Source organism: Rana temporaria, chromosome 11 (assembly GCF_905171775.1).
Source record: "Rana temporaria chromosome 11, aRanTem1.1, whole genome shotgun sequence".
NCBI classification, from domain to species: Eukaryota; Metazoa; Chordata; class Amphibia; order Anura; family Ranidae; genus Rana; species Rana temporaria.
In genome coordinates, this window is record NC_053499.1 from 119167265 (window position 1) to 119190599 (window position 23335).

At 47.5% G+C, this 23335-nt stretch overlaps 1 protein-coding gene and 1 pseudogene across 2 annotated transcripts in view; one reads left to right on the forward strand and one right to left on the reverse strand.

Annotated features, from left to right (window-relative positions):
• Positions 1-1049: 1049 nt before the first annotated feature.
• On the reverse strand, positions 1050-1168 carry LOC120918144 (annotated as a pseudogene).
• An 11719-nt stretch (positions 1169-12887) lies between these two features.
• The window catches only part of GANAB (glucosidase II alpha subunit), a 46904-nt gene continuing 36456 nt past the window's right edge, over positions 12888-23335 (forward strand). Inside the window, exons 1-2 of one of the 2 annotated variants that reach the window (XM_040328943.1) lie at positions 12888-12994; positions 20977-21075. In XM_040328943.1, coding sequence (XP_040184877.1) covers positions 12978-12994; positions 20977-21075 — 116 coding nt within the window. In that variant the 5' untranslated portion in view covers positions 12888-12977. The remainder of the gene's footprint in view (positions 12995-20976; positions 21076-23335) is intronic. The other variant, XM_040328941.1, reaches the window with a different exon arrangement.

Below are 23335 nucleotides of genomic sequence, written 5' to 3' on the forward strand. Positions count from 1 at the left end.
AGAAACTCCTCTAACAGAGGTAAAGGCCACTTAAAGGGGCCACTTCTGAGAAAGTGTCAAGAGAAAATCTCTCTGATGTTTCCAAAAGGAAGGTTCCTGAGAACCGAGAGCGCCAGAGTCAAAACTCATGGGGGAAGAGATGGGCCAAGAGGGGAAAGTATAGGACAAGCCCCCTCCACAAAAAGGTACCCACCAGGGAACGGCCGCAAAAGGCCACTGAAGGAACACAGCTAAGACTGAAATCTGCCCCCAAACGGTGCTCTAAACTAATTTTGATCCACTCCAAGCTGTAAAAAACAGCAGGCCCATGGACACCGAGTACGTCCGTGGACGTCACTCCATCTCTTCGCACCAAGAGATGTAGGTCAGCCAGTCACGACGGTAGGTCCTCCGGAAGACGACTACCGTGCCCTCAGTATTGTTGAGATGACCGAGTCGGACAGACGCCGGTCCCTTAAAGTCTGGCTTCCAATAGCCCTGTTGAGCAAGTCAGCGACTGTACAACAGGAGGAAGTATGGAACCTCGAGACAGAAGGACCTCCTGCCCTGGCAACCGCCAGGGTACCTCCGCTACCAGGCGCCCAATATCTGTGCCCCAAGGACGCCAAGGCCAATCTGGAGCTCTTAAAATCGTCAGGATTCCTCAGCCTCCACTGTGTGGAGCAGCCGGGGAAGCCACTACAATGGGGGAAAGGCATAAAATCGCAGAGACAGACCCCCACAGGGCCACCAGCGCGACTTGCGCGTCTGTACCAGATCACTAGATCTGGCCACGAACCTTGATACCCCTGTGGCTAAAACGAGTGGCTAGGAGATCCCTGCCCTGCGAGGCTCACCTCCTGCAAGAGAGTTGACTCCATGTGCCAAGACCAGTTGTCCTGGTCCAACATCAGGCGACTCCAGTAGCCTGCCTGTCGGTATACCTGATGGAAGCCCGAAGCCACCGGCGTAGCGTTGTCAGGTTGAATCTACGACCTTGCAGCCCCCTCAACCACGAGGAGAGGCATAGCCTGACCGCCTACAGTACTAGGACAAGTAACGGTAGACAGGGTCTACGGCACCTGGAATTTCCAGGCGGACTCCCACCCAGGTACTAACCAGGCCCGAGCCTGGGTAGTTACAGAGATCCGACGAGACCGGGCACATACAGGGCGGTGTGACCGTAGGTCCACTCAAGTCCAGCGACTCTGGGCCGACCGGACCCCCCAGGCGCCCCCACAACCCTAGAGGTTGGCGTCCGTTGTAATCACCGTCCACAGAAAGGAAGAAACCACTTTCCGGAACGACGAGTCAGGGATTTCAGCCACCAATTCAGAGACACACTGACTAGGTGACGCACCTGAATCTGATGATACGTATCCACTCGGACAGCATTTCCCTCTGGAAAAAAATATAAGCGTGAAACTGGGCCTACGGTACCGTCTCGGAGGAGGCTACCCACAGACCTAGGATTTGCATGCAAACGGACAGAGACCGATTGCGTGATGCCAATAACTTCACCGCCGACTGAAGAATCTGCAAGTTCTCCAGGGGAAAAAAGACCTTCGCCACCGAGGAGTCCGGAAGCCGTAGGCACTCCAAACTGAGTGTCAGAAGGTCATCTAAGTAGCCACGATGGCAAAACCTTGCTGTCCCAACAAGGTTAGGATAAGCCTTGGTGAAAACCATTGGTGCTGGCGTCAGATCAAAAGGGAGGACCACAACTGACAGTGGGCATCCCCATCGCGAGGCAGAGAAAAACCTCTGTGACCTGCGCAAGGTGGGACATGCATGTATGCGTCCTTAATGTCTAAGGATGCCAGAAAGTCCCCCGGATGGAGCGCAGCTACCACCGAACGAATGGATTCCGAGCGGAACTACCCATCATTCACAAAAGCCCTTTAGGCCCTTGAAGCCCAAAATCGGGCGGACCATGTCATCCTTGGGACCAAGAACAGGTTTGGATAGAATCCCTCAAACCTCTAGTCCTGCAGGAAAGATAAAACCAAGTCCCACCCTGCCCCAAGGCAGACCGACGAGCCAGGAGAGGGAGACACGAGGGAATAAATCTGTTCGGTGGATCGGAAGGGACCCTATCTAGTGCTCCGAAGATACCACCTAGCGGATCCACTGGTCGGGGAGCAGGGAGGTTCACCGAGCTGTTAACAGCAAAGGCGACCCCCCACCTCAGAGACGGGCAGGGGAAGCTACATACATTGGCGGGTATGGGTGCCGGCGCGATCGGCTTACGCACCCAGGGACAGATCAGTCCCCCAGCTGAGCCCTCGTCGGCCCAGGAGGTTCGTCCGCGGACCCTGACTGACGAAAAAATACCGCTTTGGTGTGGAAAGAGAAGGACTCTGCCAACGGCGGGGCCCCTTCCCCCTGGAAGCCTGAGGGAGGAGAGCGCTCTTCCCTCCAGTGACATGCTTGATAATGTCATCCAGCGAGGACCCAAAAGATCTCCCACCCATAAAGGGTAAATCCGTCAGGGCGTATGTTAGAGGCCTGGCCAGCAGACCAGTATCCCAACCAGAGAAGGCGCCATCTCTGAAACCAAACCCCTGGATATCAAGGACGCTGCATCCAGTGAAACATCACAGACATATACAAGGCCCTGGACCCTTTTGCTGGTCCGTTAGCCTAATAACTTCAGGAGAGAGCTGGCGCTCCTCCACTGTATGGTGCAACGTGCTCACATGTGAGCGACTGGGATTCCAGAGTAGTGGCCACAATAGGCCGCAAGGCAGACCCCAGCATGATAGACATGGAACGGGTCAGAACTTCGGATCATCTCAGTCAAATCCATACAAGCGGGGGTGTCCCGCAATAGGGGGGATGGTCACCTATACATGACCCCCGGAGGGTCCACCACCGGAGAAGAAGCCCACTGTCTTAAAGGCTCTCCTCAAGGGGCACTGAGCCGCCAGGGGGTGAGGGACTACAAAAGCACTCAGTGGCTTTTCTCATTCCGCATCTTAGAGATTAGCAAAGAAAGGGCACAGAAGGAAAAACCTACACAGAACGGTCTGATTTGTGATCCCAAAAAGGTCCGAGCCCTCAGCGGAAAACCAGCTGCACTATCCAGCTACAGAAAGTCCCATATGGCAGTGAGAAGCGCACCCCTAAGTGCCTTATCCTGCACCCCCAGGTATCTGGTCCATGGCTCCATTGTGACAGAGCATTCCCCAGGGGATAACAGGGGGGGCACTCCTTTAACCCCCGCCCGTCCGCAGTCCAGCCCCACCCTGGCACCAAAGTGTCCAGGACAAACAGTAAAAAAACATCTGTGGGGATCCCAGGTATTAGACACCCGCTGCCATCACAAACATGTAGGGGAAGGACCAGATACTGACACCAAATAGAGCAACAGATACACTAGTGTGTATGTACAACATGCCATTGTGTCCCCAGAAATTGGAAGCTCCCATGCCCTATTCAGGGCAACTCACCCTTTGCTGCGCTGGTCGGGGGTGTCAGGAGACTCACCGAGGAGGGGGACTGTCCAGCGCCGCCATCCGCCACAGCACACGGCGTGTGGGGAGGAAAAAACACTGTGAGGTAACTTGTCACCGCCGCGGCATTCGGAGGGACCTGTGTGCGCTGTAAATTCAGCACTAGGGGTCAGCCAAGATGGTCACCGTATGTCCTCGGAGCGCGCCTACGGCAAAATGGCCGCCAATGCAATTGAAAACCACCCCAAAAATAGCGCCAGAGCCGACCGCATGGCGGCAAAACGCTGCATTTAAACAGCAAAAGCCTCTAAGGCTTTTAAAAGTGTAATAAAAAGAAAAAATATCACACAGAAAAACCCACAAAAAAACTCAGGCCAGACACAGTCCTCTATGGGAGGCCCCCCCCCCCCGACAGCGGCAAGTGTTAGCAATGCAGCAGAGGGAAGGGAGCAGGGAAGGGGGAGAAGAGGACCCCCGAACCCCAGTAATGCCCAGCCGTACCAACCCACCTAAGCAGGAGGGACTGTACTTACCCGTCCAAGCGAGGACTCGCTGACGCATTCCTGACAGACCTACAACTGCAATGGAGGTAGCTGTCGGCCCGGCCCACTGTGAGTGAGACGACACCACAGCCCAGTCATATGTGGACCTCAGAGCAAAGCTCACTGGCCACCCCAGGAGCCATGGGGTATGGCGTGGCAGACCAAGCCTCTTTGCAAAGGTGTGCCGACGCTTGATGGTCGGACTGAGTAGACTACAAGGATCTATATTATTCAGCCTGTCTCTCAGCTGACAGATGAAAGAAGATTCTTCAAGAAAAAACTAAAATAAAAGAAAATTTCTCCTCAGGCGCTGGGCCCAAAGGGAGCCATACGTCCTTCTCCTTTGCTAGGCAGAACAAAACTGAGGCTGCAGCTGCAGTGAGGAGGGTTATGTCTGGAGGGACCGCCCCCTGGGCGGGGCTGTTCAACTCTGTTAAAGTGGTTGTAAACCCACTATTTGGACTTTTACCTACAGGTAAGCCTACAACAAGGCTTACCTGTAGGTAAGGGGAATATCTCCTAAACCTGCACGGTTTAGGAGATATTACCCCCGCAATGCGGGCGGCACATGCGCAGGGGGGAATCCACGGCTGAAGGACCGGCATCGCCGGACCCTGCCGATTTTAAATCTCCCGCGCGCACGCGCGGGAGTGACGTCATCGCCGCTCCAGCCAATCACAGCGCTGGAGCGGCGATACCCGGAAGACACGCCGGAGCAAGATGACATCCTGCTCGGCGTGGACCAGGTAAGTGGTACACACCTCGTTCCGAGGTAAGTACTTCATAATAGGCTAGTATGCGGTGCATACTAGCCTATTATGCCTTTTGCATTGCAGGTTTGGGGGGAAAAAAAAAAAGTTTATGCGGTTTACAACCGCTTTAATGTAACATGTATTTAATGATCTAACATGTTTCTGCCTAGTCCTCTCTTGTAAACAGGGAACATAACCCACTTGTCAAGACTTAAGGAGCTGTGTCCGTCCATGGACGATAAGAGAAAAAAGGACACCAATTTTGTTTGGGAGCCATGTGGCCCACAGAGCCCTCTGATGTGGCCCGCGACCTCCTGCTCTGGGATGGAATAGAATAGAATACTGTTATTAAATGTAAGTTTATTACTAAAATCACAGGGGCAGATCCACAAAGAGAGTACGCCGGCGTATCTAGTGATACGCCGGCGTACTTTCAAATTTCCCGCGTCGTATCTTTGTTTTGAATCCTCAAAACAAGATACGACGGCATCTGGGTTAGATCCGACAGGCGTGCGTCTTCGTACGCCTTCGGATCTCAGATGCAATTCTTCGGCGTCCGCTGGGTGGCGTTCCCGTCGTATTTCACGTTGAGTATGCAAATTAGCTATTTCCAACGATCCACGAACGTACGAGCGGCCGTCGCATTCTTTTATGTCACTTCCGTTCGGCTTTTTTCGGCGTATAGTTAAAGCTGCTATTTGGTGGCGTACTCAATGTTAAGTATGGCCGTCGTTCCCGCGTCGAATTTGAAAATATTTTATTTTGTTTGTGTAAGTCGTCCGTGAATGCGGCTGGACGTAATTTACGTCCACGTCAAAACAATGACGTCCTTGCGACGTCATTTAGCGCAATGCACGGCGGGAAAATTTAGGTATGGCGCATGCGCAGTTCATTCGGCACGGGGACGCGCTTCATTTAAATGAAACACGCCCCCTACTCGCCGATTTGAATTACGCGCCGTTACACCGTGAGAGATACACTACGCCACCGTAACTTACGGCGCAAATTCTTTGTGGATTGGAAGCTGGGAAAAGTAAGTTACAGCGGCCTAGCGTATCTCATATACGCTGCGCCCATGCAATTGTTTGTGAATCTGCCCCACAGTGTATATATGGATATATGTGTTCTGCAGTGGTTACTGGCCTGTATTCAACTGATCCGCAGGTGCAGAGAAGTGCACCTGCGGGTTACCTGCACTGAGCCATAGACTTCTATTACCTGCGAGTTTGGTGTGCTTTCTGAAAGTGCACCACACCTACAGGATATAATAGAAGTCTATGGCAAAGTGCAACTAACCTGCAGGAAAGCCACAGGTGAACCCTGGTAAACAGTGCGTCAGTGTGAAAGTAGCCTTAGGCCCCTTTCCCATGGTCAGTCCAACTCAATCAGACCCTCCATTCATCTCTAAGGAGTGGCAGATGTAAATAGAATTGTGTCTGGTTACAAATGCCTACCTCCAATACGATCCACAAAAAAAAAAAAAAAAGAGTTGTGGGCTCTATGGAGGGGGCTGCCATCCACCCGCTCTGCTCATTGTGGCCTGCGACTGGTTACCAAGTTGATTAAGTGGCCCTCTCCTCAAAAGGTTGGGCACCCCTGTTTTAAAGAGAAGTTCATCTTTCTGACCACAGTGCATGTTACACCCATATTTAGGGCAAAACATGGTCAGAGTTTGCAGCCCACCACCCCTTACAGGATCTGGGGGCTCTTCTAGCTGACTCGTGTCATTATTTGAATTTGGTGTGGATCAACCTCTACAACCCTGTCAATTATCTACAGCGAACTGTAAATTAAAAAAACATAAATCCCATCTGCATAGGTGTGCATTGCGTTAGGGTGTGCACCCCAAACTTCCAACACATATGCGTTTGACATATTTACCGGCCTCTTCCCCGCTCTCCATTCTGAAACAATGAGGGTAAGGGGGGAGCAAGGGAGCACATGGGGGTCCCGGGTAACAGAAGGAAATGGAACAGGGAAAGGAGGGTATATATAGTACCAATCCCCTACTTTCCTCCTGTGGATCTGAATGTTGACAAAAGGGAGAGGAGAAGCCTACTTTCAGCTGCTGCAGGAGGAAAATATCAGTTCCACTAAATTCCACCCCCACCACCTCTCCTGTCCAGGTTCTGAGTGTCGGCGAGGAAGGATTGTGGTTTACCTATCACCTGACTACCATTGACAGGTTGCCAACCCCAGTATTAGGGCGTGCCCAAGCACACCTGGCACACCCCTTGTGCATGCCTATGCCCGTCTGTCATGACGACAAAGATCTCATTTGAGCACAAGTGTGGTGACATCACCTTACCTGTCAGTACAGAGGTATGGACCTGCGATTGGAGGAGCATAGCTTCCAGCTGTCCCTGATTTTAAGGGACTGCCCCTGATTTGGAACAAAGCCCCTCTGTCCCTCTTTCATCCCCATTTGTCCCTCATTTTGGTTTTATCTGTATAGTTGTATATAAAATGCACTATTTATATTTCAAAAAGTATTTCACAGTGCTAAACATTTCATCTAATTTTTAAATTGCTGCATTTCTAAATTTCAAAAGCCAGTATATCCCCCCCCCTCTCCCCCCCCCCCCAAGACCTCATTCCCCCCCTCCCTTCCCACCCTTTTTCCCTCTCCTATTTTCCACACCTCCACCTGGTGGCCCTTAACAATACTATCCATGTCTGTAGTTTAACAAAATCTATTTATCTTACTAGAGAGTATCACAAAATTCCCCCTCGTTCGCCGTGGGGGGTACTTACTTGAGCCGTCGCCCAGTCCATGAGTCTTACTCGGTGAGCAGATATACATGAATTTTTGACAATTGACTGTATTCATGTAAAAATGTTGTATCTTTATATGTACTATGTTTATATTCTTGCTAGTTTATGAATACTGTATTGTATATTATACAGAACCTCCTGAAGAAGTGGTGCTAACCGCGAAACCGGTTGAGGTTTTGGCCTTTCTCCACTACAACAGACACGTGACGGTCTTCCGTTATCAACAATGCTGTTTTCTTTCGTGGGGTTTAAATGTTTTTAATCTTGTATACGTTTTTAAGTTTAATAAATATTTTTTATTCTATTTTGCTTGTTGTGTTATCAGTGTCTAGAAAAGTCCGAATTAACATCCCTATTCTTGGTGATCATTTATGGGTTAGGCGACACTAGCAGCCCTCACCCTATGCTCATCCGGTTCAACTCCTTATCATTTATCATGGATGATGGCACTTGTTTATTTTAAGTTTGATCAGTTTTAATTGAGGCTGAACTCAAAATTTTGTTACAAGCCAGTATAAAGAAAAAGCACTTGTGAGTTCAACTATTTTTTATTTATTTTTTGTATAATTACCTATACCTACGAACTTTTGCTAATAGGTATCCCTCATTCCCATCTCAAAAAGTTGGAAGGTAGAAAGGAGTAGTCTGCAGGAGCCATAGCATTGCACCTGAGATTCACTGATCACCCTTGCAGTGCTCTGCAAGCTACAGTGAATACAAATAATAAATGCAAATATATTATTAATCAGTATGGGTGCACTAGGTGTAATCAGCTTTTAGGAATCTCGGTATGAAAATTAGAGCAGATGAGAGCTAAAGGCTGCTTTCACACTGAGGCGTGCAGCCGCGGTGACGGTATAGCCACGCTATTTGTAGCGTGGCTATACCGTCGTATTTACCGCGATATTCGGGCGCTAGCGGTGAGGTTTTAACCCCCGCTAGTGGCCGAAAAAGGGTTAATACCGCCCGCTTTGCGGGCGGTATTACCACGCTCTCCCATTGATTTCAATGGGAAGGCGCGGTATAGGAGCGGTGAACACACCGCTCCTATACCGCGGTAAAGATGCGGCTAGCAGGACTTTTGGTGCGCTCCTGCTAGCGCACCGCTTCAATGTGAAAGCCTTCGGGCTTTCACATTGAACACTACAGGGCATGATTTTTCATGCGGTATAGCAGCGCTATTTTTAGCGCTGTACCGCATGAAAAACGCCCCAGTGTGCAAGGGGCCAAAGTGTCCGTAACAATCAGACTTTAGAAAATAAATTTCCTACTGTGCATGTGCGAGTTGCGCTGCACCTTGTAAATGGTCCGGTAGTCTTCTGGGTCCTGTAAAGTGTCCCAGAAGACTGTGGGGGAAGGAGGGGGGCTAACTTTGCCGCGGTGATCTGAGTCAAAAGTGGAACGGGTACCTGTCAAAACTAGGGACCAGCTACCCACCAAAAAGTGCCAAATGTGGCAGCGGAGGGTACAAACAAGTGTAACTTCCCTTTTTGGGTGGAGCTCCACGAGTGGTTTTTGGTCATACTTCTCTTGCGGGTCACAGGTGATAGCTTACTTTTGTTTCGCACTGTATCTCAGTGCTTATTCATAGCACTATGAATAAGCACTGAGATACAGTGCGAAACGCGTCAGTTTTGTTCTGATTCTTTTGGCCGTGGCATGTAATTTTGTGACCAATTTTTCTTAAAAAGGAATTTTTTTGGAGTGCGGCTGTCCCAGCCTTTTTTTCTTCGAGTTTGCATTCTGATTGCATCGCCTGCACCGTTGGTTCGGATCCTAGGAGATTGGCTCTCTGGTTCTCTTGAGCGGTTATCTTTTCTTTCATCGTAAAGTATAATGGGCTACTATGCATCGCATAGTAGCCCATTATGTATCACTAACCTGAAACCGAAGCCTGCGATGTCGCCGCTGTCCCCTCTTCCACAAAGCGTCCATCTTCCTTCTGGTATCGTGGCTCCGGCACTGTGATTGGCTGGAGCTGCGATGATGTCACGGCACGATCTCCTTTAGAAGCAGCACGCTTGTCGTTTCTAAAGTGCACCTGTGCCGTTGTCTACGGCGTATGCACCGTAGACATCAGCGCCCATCTCTTTGGTAAATATCTCCTAAACCGTGGAGATTTGGGAGATATTTTGAGCACCTACAGGTAAGTATATGAGCAAAAAAACATAAAAAAAAGTCTAAAATAGTAGATGCTCAAACAGAAATATTGTGCACCAAGCGGCCTTAGAGAGGATCCAGGTACACTACCAGCAGCAGGAAGCCCACACAAGCACAGTGGGTACATGGAGATCAGTGGTTCTTAAAGGGGTGTTCCACCTTTTTTTTACATTTATTAAAAGTCAGCAGCTACAAAAAGTGTAGCTGCTGGCTTTTAATAAACATACACTTACCTGCTCCACGGCTCCAGCGACGCGCCGGCCGGGGCTCTGCTCCTCGCCCCCCCTCATCTTCATTCTCAGTGTGGGCACCCGGCAGTGACAGCTTTCGGCTTCACGGCCGGGCACCCACTGCGCGAGCGGCAGTGCACATGCGCGAGCGGCGCGGCGCCATCCGATTGGACAGGCGCTCGCCTACAGGGAGGGGCTGTGAAAAGGCGATTAAGCTAATCGCCTTTCCAGCCCCTCGGCGGAAGGAGGAAGTGGGACAGGAAGTCTCCTTCTCCTGAAGCCCCCACTCCCCCCCCAAAAAAATTACATGCCAAATGTGGCATGTAAGGGGGCGAGGAGTGGGTTAAGAGGAAGTTCCATTTTTAGGTGGAACTCCGCTTTAACCTTTCTAGTGCGGTGACCCCTTGATAAAATTTCCCAAGTTGTGGGGACCCCTAACAGTAAAACTATTTTCGTAGCGTAGGTTCCAAGCAAGAGAAGTAATTTGCGCCCCTAACCCATGGACATTTAGCGCTCCCCAAGTCCCTTTTACTCGTACAGTATTACAACCCCTTATAGTACATTTTAGGATGTACCACGCGCTCTCTTTTTTTCTCCTTTCTTTTTGTTTTATCTCTCTCTATCCTAATTTCTTGCCCCCATCCCTCTCTCTAGCCGTCTTTCTTTTTTCTTTGGCCGGGTACACACGGACAAACATGTATGGTGAAAGCGGTCCGTCGGACCGTTTCCACCATACATGTCTGCCAGAGGGCTTCTGTACGATGGTTGTACACACCATCGTACAGAAGTCCGCGCGTAAACAATACGCGGGGCGTGTCCGCGGTGTCGCCGCGTCGATGACGCGGTGTCGCCGCGACAATGACGCGGCGACGTGGGCGGCCCGCCTTTAAAATGCTTCCACGCATGCGTCGAAGTCATTCGACGCATGCGAGGGACGGCGGGCGCCTGGACATGTACGGTAGGTCTGTACTGACGACCGTACATGTCCGAGCGGGCTGAATTCCAGCGGACTGTTTTAAAACAAGTCCAGGAATATTTGTCTGCTGGGAAAAGGCCCGGCGGGCAAATGTTTGCTGGAATTCGGCCCGCTCGCGCCCACACACGACCAAACATGTCTGCTGAAACTGGCCTGCGGGCCAGTTTCAGCAGACATGTTTGCTCGTGAGTATGGGGCCTTTCTCTCCCTTTTTCTTTGTTCGTCCCCCTCTTTTCCATGTATTCTCTATTTTTATTCCTTCTCTAAGGCTGGTTTCACACTGAGGCATGCAGCCGCGGTGACGGTATAGCCGCGCTATTTGTAGCGCGGCTATACCGTCGTATTTACCGCGATATTCGGGCGCTAGCGGTGAGGTTTTAACCCCCGCTAGCGGCCGAAAAAGGGTTAATACCGCGCTTTCCCATTGATTTCAATGGGAAGGCGCGGTATAGGAGCGGTGAACACACCACTCCTATACCGCGGTAAAGATGCGGCTAGCAGGACTTTTGGTGCGCTCCTGCTAGCGCACCGCTTCAATGTGAAAGCCTTCGGGCTTTCACATTGAACACTACAGGGCATGAATTTTCATGCGGTATAGCAGCTCAATTTTTAGCGCTGTACCGCATGAAAAACGCCCCAGTGTGCAAGGGGCCTTACTCTTTGGTGGGGGGGATAGGATCAGTGGCAGTGCTGGGGGGAGTTCTGATCAGCCAACTTCGGTGCTCTTGATGAAGGTCATCTGCTGATCTGAGAACTGTAGTGGGGACTTTTATTGGCAACTATAATCACAGGTAATGTTACTCACTATGTCTCCTACTTTGTGGTGTCATAGCAGTGACACCTATGCCAAAATCAGTAGATTGGGTCTCCTCCAGACCCTCCCACTTTCACATTCCTCACCGGTCAGCTGAGCTCTAGTCTCTTCTGCAGTCTGCCCCCCAGTCATTCCGTGAATTGAATGGGTGGCTGCAAAGAGGCTGAGTGGTCAGCCACGGGCTCCAGGAACAGTTCAGCTGGGCAGCCACAGGCTTCAGGGACAGACGCAAAAAGGATTTGGTGACCCCTGGCAAATCATCAGATCCCAGACATGGGATCAGGGATTATGGGGCCCCTTACACAGCTTCAGACATGGGCCCCCTGGAGCAGAGAACCGGGGGGGGGTGCTGCCGCCTGAAATTGAGAAGCGGGGGGGCTGCCGCGAATGGAGAAGAAGCGGGGGGGCCCTTTACAAATAAAAGAGGAAATAAAGAAAAATATATATAAAAAAAGGGGGGTAGCCATCCGGGGTCTTGGGGACCTCTGGGCCCTTTAATAAAAAGAAAAAAAAAAAGAAATATATATAAAAAATATATATTTTTTTTTTTTAAAAGGGGGGTTGCCATCCGGGGGACCCTGGGAACCTCTGGGCCCTTTAATAATAATAATAATAATAATAATAAAATATATATATATATATAAAAAAATAAAAGAAATAAAAAAATATATAAAAAAAAAAGATTTATTTTTTATAAAAAAAGGGGGTTGTCATCTGGAGCCCTGTGGGCCTCCGGGCCCCTGGGGACCTCCGGACCCCTAAAAAAAAAAAAAAAATTGGCCCTTTAATAAAAATATATTAATTTTTTTTTATTATAAAAAATAAATAAAATAAAAAAAGGGGAGTTGCCATCTGGGGCCCTTACAGGTGTACTGCCTGTACCCCCCTGATGGCGGCCCTGCATGGGATCTAAGGAGACATGCTAACCACATGCTCTCCTTTATCTCCCAGCCACGCTGTGACTGAGGCTTCTGTACAGAACAGTCAGCAGTGATGAGTGATGACAATATTACACCTGACCCCTCCGCTCCAGCCTATCATCTCACACGTTATCAGTCCCTCCCTTTGTCTGCACTGCTCCCCCCCCCCAATCATCTCTGAGCGCCCTCGTCACCTCCAGCTCTCCATGCGGGGCGTGTCTTATTGGGATTAAACTAGAACTTGACCAACCAGACGAGGTGACGTGTCAACTGAAAGCGCCAGTGAAGAGACTTTGACGTCCACAGATTGGGCGTGGCCTCTGTCAGCGAGCCGGCTAGCTGTGGGCGGGGCGGCGGGTGAGAGCGGATCCAAGATGGCGGTGGTGTGGAGGTGAGAGCGGGCGGTGTGTGAGGGGAGCTGGCCTCCTCTGTCTAGTATGGCGGGAATGAGAGGAGCTGCTGTCCGGGCTTGCAGTGTGTGTGTGTAGGAGGAGGGGGAGCCGCCATTGTTTCGGTGGGTTAGTCATTGTATACAGATACCTGCAGACGTCTCCTCTGTACACTGATATGGGGGGGGTTCTGTACTGTGAGCCCCTCACAGGGATATGATTGAGGAGACACAGGACTCCTCCTCCCCCTGTAGTTGGGGGTTTCCAGTGCTAGTACATTCCCTGGGGAAGGTGTCAGTGGGTGTGTATGGGAATACACGGGGTAATGAGAGTTCAGTCACATGGGGGGGTATACAGCAGAGCATACACCAAGATAAGGGTTGTGTCCCCCTGTGTGGAGAGACTTCCGTGTTCTATGAATCCCATACAGGAAGTCCCATTCATGTGAGTGGGGGGGATGCAGAGGTTACACATCCACTGCTTCCAATCTAATATTGCACTCAATACACTCCGTGTGCGTCTGGCGCCCACACCTACGTGGATATCAGATTGGGAGCGGTCACTACTGACGTGACTGGGATTTCCGGAACCCCCCACACAGGTAAACACAGCCCGCACCTGGCTCCACGCTGCAATACACCTGTGAGAATGAGGCTAAATCAATAAAGAAGAAATACAAATATTGTTTTAATGTTTCACATTTTATTTAAAGCAGAACTTCACCCAAAAGGGGAACTTCTGTTTTTTGCTTCTTCCCTCTGCTACCTTTTTTTGGATAGTTTTTCTTTATTTTTGGTGGGGGTGGAGTGGGTACAACGTGGTTTGGCAGGTACCCCCACTTTCACTCAGATTGCCTAGGTCAGGGATCTTCAAACTACGGCCCTCCAGCTGTTGTGGAACTACAAATCCCACGAGGCATTGTAAAACTCTGACATTCACAGACATGACTGAGCATGATGGGAATTGTAGTTCCTGAACTGGAGGGCCGTAGTTTGAGGACCCCTGGCCTAGGTGATCTAAACAGAAGTTCTACACCCCCCCCCTTTCCCACAGCCTTCTGGGACACTGCACAAGCCCCAGAGGACTGCTCATAAAGCACAGTGCGGCTCGCGCATGCACAGTCGCAAGCCGGCTATGAGGCTACACACTAAAGATGCCAGGAAACCCGAAGACCAATGAAGAACTGGCTCAGGTGAGGACGTTGCTGGAGATCCTTGGACACCTGTCCTTTTTTCATTAAAAGTCAGCAGCTACAGTATTTGTAGCTGCTGACTTTTAATTTTTTTTTTATTGTTCCCGGGGTGAACAACCACTTTAAAGTGTTACTAATCCCATGACCCTGCATTCACTATATCTGCTCTCCCCAGTACACAGAACATGGAAATGCAAATATTTTAGTAACTCTAAACTGATAAATACTTTATCTCATCAGCAGTATATAACAGTCTTGTGACTGGTTAAAGCTTGTAGGATGAATTTTCATTCTACTCTGTCCTATGAGGCTGTATGACCCCTGACCCTCTGTCTGGGAAGTGCTGATTGGCCCTGTGTAGATCACATGCACACTCCCAAGAAGAGAATTCTCTAGCAATACACACCATACTGAGAATGTGCAGCGTGCCCCCAAGGCTCTGTGCTATTAAGATATGGGGGGGGGGGGCAGTGGAAGAAAGGGAGGATCAGAGAAGACAAGATCAGACAGCCTTTTTACACGATGTGTCGGATTAACCCCTTTTTTCACACTGGGTTGTGGGCTGTGTTGGCTGTAAAGCACCGTTAACTTTAGCAGCACTTTTCGGCTGCTAGCGGGGTGCTTTTAACCCCCGCTAGTGGCCGAGGAATAGCTTAAAAAAAACCGACCGCAAAACCCGGCTGTCCAATCGCTTTGCAGACGATTCGGCAGCACTGCCTATTCATTTCAATGGCAAGGGTGGTTTAGGAGCAGTGTATACACCGCTTGTGTGCTGCCCCAAAGACACTGCTTGCAGGCCTTTTTGTTTTGGTCCTGCAAGCGAACCGCCTCAGTGTGAAAGTACTCAGGCTTTTACACTGGGGAGGCATGAGGTGCTATTTTTACAGCTAAAACGCCTGAAAAGTGCCTTCGGTATAAAAGGGGTCTTGGGTTCCACAGTGAAGATAACAAGCATGCTTTGCGGCATATACCGACTGATTTTACTGTTGTGGGTTTAGTAACGGTTAAACTCCCCAGAGGACCAAGTGCATATAGAAGTTGGTCCCATTTTTATTGGGGGCCCCTTTGTCCCCAAAACGCAGCTCTGCATGTTGGCTATAACTGCACTCCCCTTTTGAAGCCCAGATTATGGGTGTTCCTGTGGGAGGAGGAGGAGCCAGCACAGAGCCCACCCCCTATCTATGCCTAATGCATTTTTTAATCGCATGATTTCTGCAGATTTTTGGGCATTGCTTCATGAAAGGCAAGTACTGGCACTTCTGGTAATCATTACAGCTTTAGGTTGAAGGCCCCATTCATACTTGGCTACAGTGTGATTTCTGGTGGCAAGAATTGGAGGATTCCTGCAGACAGAACGGCATGGATGGTGTTTGAGGACTAATGCGGCCGCTCCACCTATACAAAGCAATGACGGGCTGGTGTCGCTGTGATAAATGAACGCTCAGTGCTGCTTGTTCATTCATAACCATGAAAGATCATTCGGAGCTGCGGCTCTGTGTAAAGTGTCTGCCTGTGCTCTGTGTAAAGTGTCTGCCTGTGCTCTGTCTAAAGTGTCTGCCTGTGCTCTGTGTGAAGTAAAAGCAGCTATAGATGCATTACACAGAGTCGCAGCTCTGAATGATGTTTTGCTGTTATGAATGAACAAGCATCGCTGTCTGTTCATTTATCACAGTGACAGATCACTCAGCCTGTCTTGGGTCAGTTATTTGCAAACGTCCGTCATTCTGTCCACAGAAATTCTCTAATTCTTGCTGATGGAAATTACAACATAACTCTAATTGTGAATGAGGCCTCAAACCTAAAGCTGTGGTGAATTCTGCTGGAATGGATAAAGAATAACTGAAGTGCTTGCCTTTCATGGAGCAATGCCAAAAGTCTGCAGAGATCATGTGATTAACCACCTCCCATCCACCGTATAGACCAATGACAGTGCAGGATGGCTCTCTCGTTCTGGGACAATGTTATGACGTCGCCATGCTTGTGCACCTGCGGCGATCAGAGGCATGCTGTGTCCCTGGGAAAAGGCACAACCCCCATCTTGGTAAAGAGTCAATGGCAATGCTCTTTACCCATGCGATCAGCTGTGTCCAATCACAGCTGATCACTTGTAAACAAGGAAATGCTAGTTATTGTCTCTCCTCCCACTGACAGCGTGTGAGTTGAAGAGAGCTGATCAGTGGCATTTCCTCACAGGGGAGACCTGTACAGATAATCAGGGCACTGATCCTCTGTACATCTCCAACAGTGCCCATCAGTGATGCCAGTCTGTGCTGCTGGGTTTTACAAACAAAGTCAGCGATGTGTTCTGAGTTCCCTGGTGGTGGGCGCGTCCATCTTCACCCTTCTACCATCCAGGGCTGTGGACTCCGGCTCTTTGACTGACTGGAGTCATGTGACATTGCACATGTGCGCGGTAGCCGACGGTCACGGCACGCTGCTGAAAAAATGTCTGTGATTGTGTTTTTTCTTCAGTGTGCATGTCCCGATGATGTCGGCGCAAGTGTATATGGTAAATATCTCCTAAACTGTGCAGGTTTAGGAGATATTTCCAGTACCTAAAGGTAAGCCTGATTATAGGCTTGGCTGTAGGTAAAAGTGGTGTGTAAGGGCTTACAATCACTAAGTGCTTATCAGTGCTGCCTATCCGTGCCCATCAGTGCGGCTGATTAGTGCTACGTATTCGTGCCACCTCAGCGCTGAAGGAGAAAAATTACTTATTTACCAAGTTTTCTAACAAACTCAGAACAACTTGTTTTTTTTTTTTTGTTTTTTTTCTCTCTTTTGTTAGCCACCAACCATCCTGTCAATATTTTAGGTCTTTTTTTTTTTTTTTTTAAATAGTGCTGTTTACCACCAATATAAAGCTCTATTTGTGTGGAAAAAATGAAAGGCAATGCTAACTTCAGTTAATATGGCAATCCTGCTGTTGTGAAATGCGTTCCAGAATGATGCAGCAGTCTTGCACTAGTGTGATCGGCATCTCTGCCTGAAGCAAGCAGAAAATCTCCCATGATTTTACATGTTTTGTAATATGTTAAAGCTGAGCTCTGGTAAGGAGCTTTTATGTGCTTATAACTTAATTTGTATTTTTTTTTTTATTGCAAACACTGTGAATGTAAAGCCTGGTACAAGCGATCAGATTTTCCTCAGACAAAAGTGTAGGACTTTTGTCCAAAGGGTGTTGGCTGTGAACTTGTCTTGCATACAAATGGCAAAGAATTGTCGGCCAACAAACACGAAACTTCGTGTTTTTTCAGCTCTTTAGCATCACCCTTTGGCCAACTTCTGCTAATGTTGTTGTGTTATGGTTAGCATTGCTGCCGAGCATGCGTGTTTGTACTTTTGATTTTTTTCCGAAGGACTTCTGTACACACAATCGGATAATCCGACAATACAAATTTGTTGTCGGAAAATTTTAAAGCATGCTATCCCATATTTTGTTCGTGGAAATTCCAACAACAATTGTCCAATGGAGCGTAGAAATGGTCAGATTTTACGACAACAGGCTGCCATCGCACTTTTCCCGTCGGAATGTCTGAACATGTGTACGGGCCTTAATGCTACAGGAACTGCAAACGGCTCCTTGGATCCTGTATGAGGACATTGTGACCCTTTTTTGTATGACGTGACCAGTGGCCACCGTGTCTGCTCCTTTCCTGGGCCACTGGTTCTGTAACATCCTCACTGTAGTTATTTTTACTGGCAGCAATGTAATTGCATTGCAGGAGGCTGTAGTGAGAGGACCTCCTTTCAGAATCCTGGTCTACTCCCTCCACTAATGTGACCAATGATTGATGGGCCAGGAGGAGACTCCTGTCTGTTGCATGATGGGGGTTGTAGTTCAATGATGCAGTGCAGCCCTCCATAAGGAAGTGACATAGGCACTTCCTTCATCTCTCCTCATGCTGCCTCGACGGCTGCTTTTTCCTGGATTAAACAATGACATCCCATTACTTTTTTACTAAAACTCTAAGTGTGGAATAAATGACATATCAGTTTTTACTGTGGCAAAATATAGAAAGGAATGGAGAGGGATTTTCAACTATCCCAGAGTTTGGCTTTGCATGCATCGGGATGGCAAAAAAACAAGCACGAGTCCAAGCTAATGTGGTGCCGGTGATGGCGTACATTTGTCTAATATTACATTTTTATTTGTGGTTTGGAAACTGGTGTCTTTAGAAGCCATTTGATATCCTGTTTATCTGGAAGGGAAGATAGGATTATAAAGGTGTAGTATGTAGGAAATCTCTTAGGCAGTGGGATTATATCCTACATACAAAGATCCATGGATATTGCCACCAGCCATGAAACCATTCCATTTTTCTACATTATCAACTACAGAAGGCAGAGCAATCACTTGGTTGTTATCACTGGCAGAACCCTGTGTTATAAAAGTATAAGCTGAGCAGAGGTTGCCCAACACCTTGTACTTCAAAGGTTTATTATTAACTGATGATGTTCATAAAGTTCTTGCTCATGAAATTGCTTGTGTAATCATAAGGAAAATCATTACAAACAAATCCTTATCAGACCAACATACTGGGGTTAATTAAGGAAAAGAGCGAGACTGTCTGCCTGTAAAAGTGAATGTTCATTGTGGTTAGTAAATAAGGTAAAGCCTAAAGTGGTTGTAACCCTAAAAAAATGCTCCTGTCCCTTTAAGGGACAAGTCCTAGCGCAGTACTTTGTCAATTGTCCCTTTCTATGTTGTACAATACCTGACTGATCCAGTCTTCCCCTCCTGTAAACTGACCTAGTTTATCATGGCTGCTGATCCAATAGCATGGTCAGTTTACGTGCCTCTGTTATCCAGCTCTCTCCTTAGTGTCTCTGAATCTCTGCCTCTCCCCCTTTCTCTTCTGTAGTCTGTGTGAGAGCCAATCTTCTACCTGTGTAATTCTATTCCCTGCAGCTGCTCCCAGTATTTGTCTAGAAACGCATATTCATTACTTTTATCCTCTGTTTTTGGACCCTGTTACAGTACAGTGTGTGTGTTTTCCTAAAATCATAATGTTAATACCTTCTTTGCAGAGCAGACACGTGACCTGCCTATGCTAGCTTGCATGAATTAGAGGGTCATGGCTCCTCCCACTCAGGAAGGGAAGCAGAGGGAGGTCACATGACAGCACTGTAGGGTTCTGCAAAGAAGGTATTTGGCATTATAATTTTAATAAAACACACACACTGTGTCTCTGGGTTGTTCACCGGCTCAATGCATTCTATGCACTAAATTGAAAAACCTACTGTGAAGTAGCTTCCCCCCCTTTTTTTTTTTTTTTTTCTTACCCGATTTGTTCCAGCGACAACCGAGCCCAGCAGCTCCAGCCACTCAGGTCCTCATTGGATAGATTGATATCAGCAGGGCCAAGCTCTGCTGTCTGTGTCAATGGACGAAGCAGCTGGACTCTGAAGCGTGCCCGCACGAGTGCCCCCATGGAATGCACCTCTCTGTGGGGGCACTCGAAGAGGGGCCAGGAGCGCTGCCAGGGGACCCCAGAAAAGGAGGATCAGGGCCGCTCTGTGCAAAATCCTTTTACAGAGGAGGCAAGTATCACATGTTTGTTATTTAGAAAAAAAATTAACCTTTACAATCACTTTAACCTGTTGATGACAATGTAAGGCATATATGCAGCATCACAGGAGTGGGTCGTCTTCCTAGATGCCACATATATGTGCATCGACTTTTGTGATTGAGGTGCACTCCATAGCATGTGTCAGCACAGAGAGCAAATTGTCATGGACAGCTCCTGGTCTCATACGAACGGTCAGGAACTGGGAGACTTGTCCTCTGGTCACATGAAGGCTTTGATAGTTTGTGATTGTAAAATCTGTCTCTGTACTCCTCTACTTCCAAATGGAGAATGTAAAATCTGTCTCTGTACTCTCTACTTCCAAATGGAGAAAAAGATACTTTGTATATTTATTTATTTTTCATACTCCGAAAAGAATAATGTAAACAAAAGTCTGGGAAAATAAGTGATTGTATCAGGGTCAGTATATCTTGGGTAATGGTTTTTGCACATTTAAAGAGGAAGTAAACCCTGATGGGCTTTACTTCCTTCATTTACCTCTGCAACATAAAAGCATGATGTGCTGGTATGAATCGCATACTAGCACATTATGTGACCCTTGCCTGCAAACGAAGCCCACGCTGTCCCCACTGGTGGCCGCATCTATGTTCACCCATCTTCCCTCCGGGGCTGCGGACTCCAGCTCTGTGACTGGCCAGATCCATTATTTTACTAATAATGAATTCTTAAAGTGTGTTTGTCCCAATCGCCGCTTACAAGGGCATGCTGTATGCACAAAGCCAGGAATCTGCCTTTCACTGCAGGTAAATCTAAAGTACACGGTTTGAATGACAGTTATTATTATTAATTATTATTAATTTTTTTTTTCCTGCTCCATTTTACCATTAGTACAGCTGTTATATAATTATTTTTAGTAGAAAACCTGCTAATGTTAAATCCCTAAGAGAATTCTCTTTTAAGCCAGTGCATGGGAAGCAGAAGTCACAGCGTCTATGTGACATGATAATATATTTGAGATGATGCCCAATCTCTGGAGACTGTTGCTTAGCAAGGTAGTAGAGAATTGTGAGCATAGAGTACCTCATGGAAACCAATATGTTTGTTGCTTTTGTCACTAGGTGATTATAATTGCATGTCACTGAGCAATCGGAAAAAGCATGTAGAATGATTTTAAATTTCTCCTGCATTTATTTTATATTTGCTTTGCTGTGTTTCTCTTTTAGTGAAATGCACTAATATATATTTTTTCTTTTTGATAAAGGCTCCTGGAGCTTGCTCTCGTGTTGTCAGTCTGCCTTACTCCTGCTCTGAGTGTTGATAGGAGCAACTTCAAGACATGTGACCAGAGCTCATTTTGCAGGTCAGTGAGTGGATCACAGCAAGAAACCTATTGGTGAAAGTATGTTAGAGCAAAATAAAATGACAGAACATAAGCATTCATGTAATACATACACATTGTAGCATGTTTTTATCCTTTTTAGCCCTCTTCATTTATATATACTGTTTAGAAAGTGCACATCATATTAGATTTTCTTTTTCTGGTTAGCACTGTAGTAAAGGCTGGGCATACAGCCAAACAGCGGATTGGAGGAAAGGCACCCCCCCCCTCTCCTCATTGGTAGACTTTCAGCTCTGTTTGTTGAATCATTCAGGGCTCGGCTAATCCATTTATAGCATCTTCCACCAACACAACTCCTGCTGCTTTTTATCATATGTGATTTGAGCACTTGTCAGGAGTTCTCAGGCTGATAACAGAAGAATGGAGCAGGAGACAGCTACGGGACATAGTGCTTTCAAGATCAGATGCCATAATCATGCTCTCATGCACTCTCCTGCACAATCTGTGTTTTATTTTGCCTGTCGATTTGAGTTATCGGCCACAGACTGTTTCTGAGTTGCTTACATTTCTGTCTACTGATATTACTGTCTAATTATAGTAGACCAGGGGTATGCAATTAGTGGACCTCCAGCTGTTGCAGAACTACAATTCTCATGAGGCATAGCAAGACTGGCAGCTACAAGCATGACACCCAGAGGCAAAGGATGGGACTTGCAAAACTACAAGTCCCATCATGCCTTTTCCTCTGGGTGTCATGCTTGTAGCTGTCAGTCTTGCTATGCCTCATGGGAATTGTAGTTCTGCAACAGCTGGAGGTCCGCTAATTGCATATCTCTGTAGTAGACCATTTTTGCTCTTTTTGCTGCATTGTGCACCACTTTGAAACCAGAGGACCAGCCTGTTGCGTCTACAAGTGCTGATTTTTAGCATTGGGTCATACAGGGTCCCTAAGACAGCAGAGATCATTTCCTGTTCAAGTGCTTGTTGGCCTTGTATCAATTTGGTACTCATTTTATTGATCAAATTAATAATTTAAAGTGCAGGCTTTTAACTTATATCAACACATAACAATCATCAAATATACACCACAATGTGATTCAGTGTGTTAGCCGAAGTCCAACTAAATAAAAGTCCACAATGTGATCCTATGTGTTAAACCAAAAAACAAAGGGTAAAAATGAATGTGCTTAGGATTCTTCCTTCCTCTTCATAGATTTGCATGCATGTGCTACCGCATGAATAAAGAATTCACACTCCCACAATGATATCCTGGTGTATCGCTGGATATCGGGGTCACTCCCAAATCCGCTGTATACCGTTTGTCAGCTGGTTCATGATCTCATCATTCACCAAAAAAAAATGCCAAAGCATTAGAACAAAGTGCAATATTTATTCAAAATGTAATAGCTGCCATTTGTAAACGATATCTACTCACATTTGATTGTGCTTTAGAGACCAGCACCAGTGTGTACAGCTTGTATTGGAGGGAACCGTGTTATTAAATCTAAAATTGGGGGGTGGGGTTCTATGAAGGCACCTCTGCTAGCCTTTGTGCCCATGCACACACAGGCATTTACAGGAGTTTTTGAAGTGGATCATTTACAGGCAGAGGAAAAAAAAATCGAAGGTTTTGTTCTGAGAGGAGCTTTTGAGCAGAAAAAAATGGGTCTAAATGTATTCCAGATCTTGACCTCTGTATTAGCCTAGCTGGTATTTCAAATCCATTCACTGCATCTGATTAGTATGTAACGGTATTCATAATGCAGAGGTGTGTCATGAATAAGTGCTTGCATCATTAACCACCTGAAACATTTTTTGTATAAAGCCAATGTGGAAGGGGGGGGGGGGGGTGCAAACTCTAAGAAGGAAATAGGTTTGTATCTACTGATCTTTAGTTATGAGGTGGTGTATTCCTCAGGTAGTGAGGCTCCTCAGTGATGCAGTTGCTCTGCATGGTTATTTGGCTGTTGCATGCACGGTTTATAGATTTAAAGGCTACATTCACCTTTTTAAAAAGAAAATAGTAAATGCACATGTTTTTGCAGGACAAAATGTGCATTTATTTTTTTTGCAGGAACCTGCGATCAGGAGTGCAATGTCCAGCTCTTGCAGACACCTACTCCAGCTTTCATGCCGTACCTCTGTGCAGGCTCTGTTAGAAAGCTGGAGGAAGTGTCGGTGAACTGCAAGGGTCCCTCCAAGCCATCTGCCATGGTGGCAGTCAGGACTGTAGTTTCCTCATTTACAGATTGCAGTGAATGGATGATGTGGCTGTGCAGGC